We start from the raw sequence: 1861 nt of genomic DNA, 5'->3' as shown, positions 1-1861 counted from the left end.
ATGAAGAAAGCACCTATTAAAACTGAAGTGAGTGTGAGTCGGCATTATCACAAACCTATATAGCTATGGTAGCTAAATGCGGTTTACATTTCAATAATTCTTCCAAAAGTGACATTTTTAGAGATTCACAAAAATTGATGTTTCCACATGTAAACAATGATGACATTGTAATTAACTTATTGACAGGTGTTTGACCAGTTTAAGGGTATTTTGTTTGGTCAATATTGCATAACCACTGAGAACTTCACTACCTATAAGTAGAATGCAGTTGAGTTGATCCTACAACACAGTGATACTGAATTGTTAGCAGCACTTGATCATTCCTACAGTGCTACTGATATTTGGGTTTGGTTTAGATTATCTCTAATCATGTTGAAAGGAGTTCTGGTGTTCATTGCCCTGACATTCGTTGTATCAAGTTATGGTGCTCCAGCTGATGATGAGAAACCAGTATCTGCAGCCTCCATACTTGAGCTGAAAAGTGGAAGAAGCCGTCGCAAACTGCCAACCAGTATGAATATTGTTGTACTACGTTTGCTTACCATTATCCATTACATAATATATAGTTATACATACTGTACGTATATACTGTAGTTTATGCGTATATATACTGTGCTGTTACACATCTTCAATGTTACAGATTACTGCATCAAGCACCTGTATGTTTTGGCTCAAACATCAAATGATCCATTTGCTGGAACCATTGGGGATCATAGGATTGCACTGCAAGCAAATGGAAAGCTGAAAACAATAACCCTACCACGTCCTTCTGGAGGTCTGGTGCGGAACAAAGGAGACTTATGGAAGCTATCTCTAGAAACTGATTTTGGCTTCACTGACTGCATAACAGTAAAACAAATAGAAAACATGGCTCTGCTGGAAAATAGCAATGATGGATGGCATATTGATTCCATAGTCACTTTCTTGGTTGTGAATCCATATTACTGGGCTCTGAGCAGTGCTGACTTTGATGTCAATAGATGGGTTGATAAAGATGGAGATCCTACATCTAAGCAGTTCATACTGACCCTTTGTGTTTGAACACTACAAACACAACAGACTTCATTGCTCTGCATATTTAACATTTGCAACTATAGTATTTTTGTAGGCTTTCTTTTGTAGCATTAGGCTTTTTTATACATAGTTGCTTTATATAGATAGGATGATATGCAACAACTTACACTTACAACAGCATGATTTTGTCATGATGTAAAGCTGTATGTTTATTTGCATTAATCAAACAATGTGTAAGGAGAAAATGGGTTCATAAAATATTCTGTAATGAACTAGCATGTTTCATGGTATAATCCATGATTTCCAGTACATGTGTGTACATGTGTGTACATGTGTGCATGAATGCATACGTACACACATTTAAACCAAATGATTTAAATTGACCATGCGTATATTTATACAATCTCCTAACATATGTTCCAAGTACAGTCTGTGGTAAACCACCAATAGCCAGCAGTCTATATTAGTCTTTCAGCATCTATGCTGTATCATACAACATCAATGTCAAGTCAATGTGAATGATCAGAATACTCAAGTCAAGAGTTACATAATATGTGCCTGCAGAAGAGAAAAATAAAACCATGAGGTGGAATAATAAAGATTCCAAAACGGTGATAACAAACTGGATGAAGGTTCAAGGGTGGCTCCAGTTTGGTAACAGGTTTTCAAATTTTCTGTTGCAAGCACGGGAGGCATACTTCCCCAAGAATTTTTGCATTCTGAGATTGAATCTGGTAACAATTTTCACCAAAACCAAATATTTTAAACATATATGTATTAGGAATTGATTGATATAGTAGGCTGCATATATGCTTGCTCTGCACAGTATCAGAACAGGCTAAAGAGT

General features: G+C 36.3%; 1 protein-coding gene across 1 annotated transcript; it reads left to right on the top strand.

Annotated features, from left to right (window-relative positions):
* Positions 1–1256, top strand: LOC136237647 (uncharacterized). Its single transcript, XM_066027865.1, has 3 exons — positions 1–33; positions 262–511; positions 641–1256. Exons 1-3 carry the CDS (start codon positions 1–3, stop codon positions 1039–1041), a joined length of 684 nt encoding a protein of 227 aa, XP_065883937.1. The 3' UTR covers positions 1042–1256.
* Positions 1257–1861: the final 605 nt, after the last annotated feature.

The sequence above is a fragment of the Dysidea avara genome, chromosome 11, assembly GCF_963678975.1.
Source record: "Dysidea avara chromosome 11, odDysAvar1.4, whole genome shotgun sequence".
NCBI classification, from domain to species: domain Eukaryota; kingdom Metazoa; phylum Porifera; class Demospongiae; order Dictyoceratida; family Dysideidae; genus Dysidea; species Dysidea avara.
This window is presented reverse-complemented; position numbering and strand designations above follow the sequence as displayed.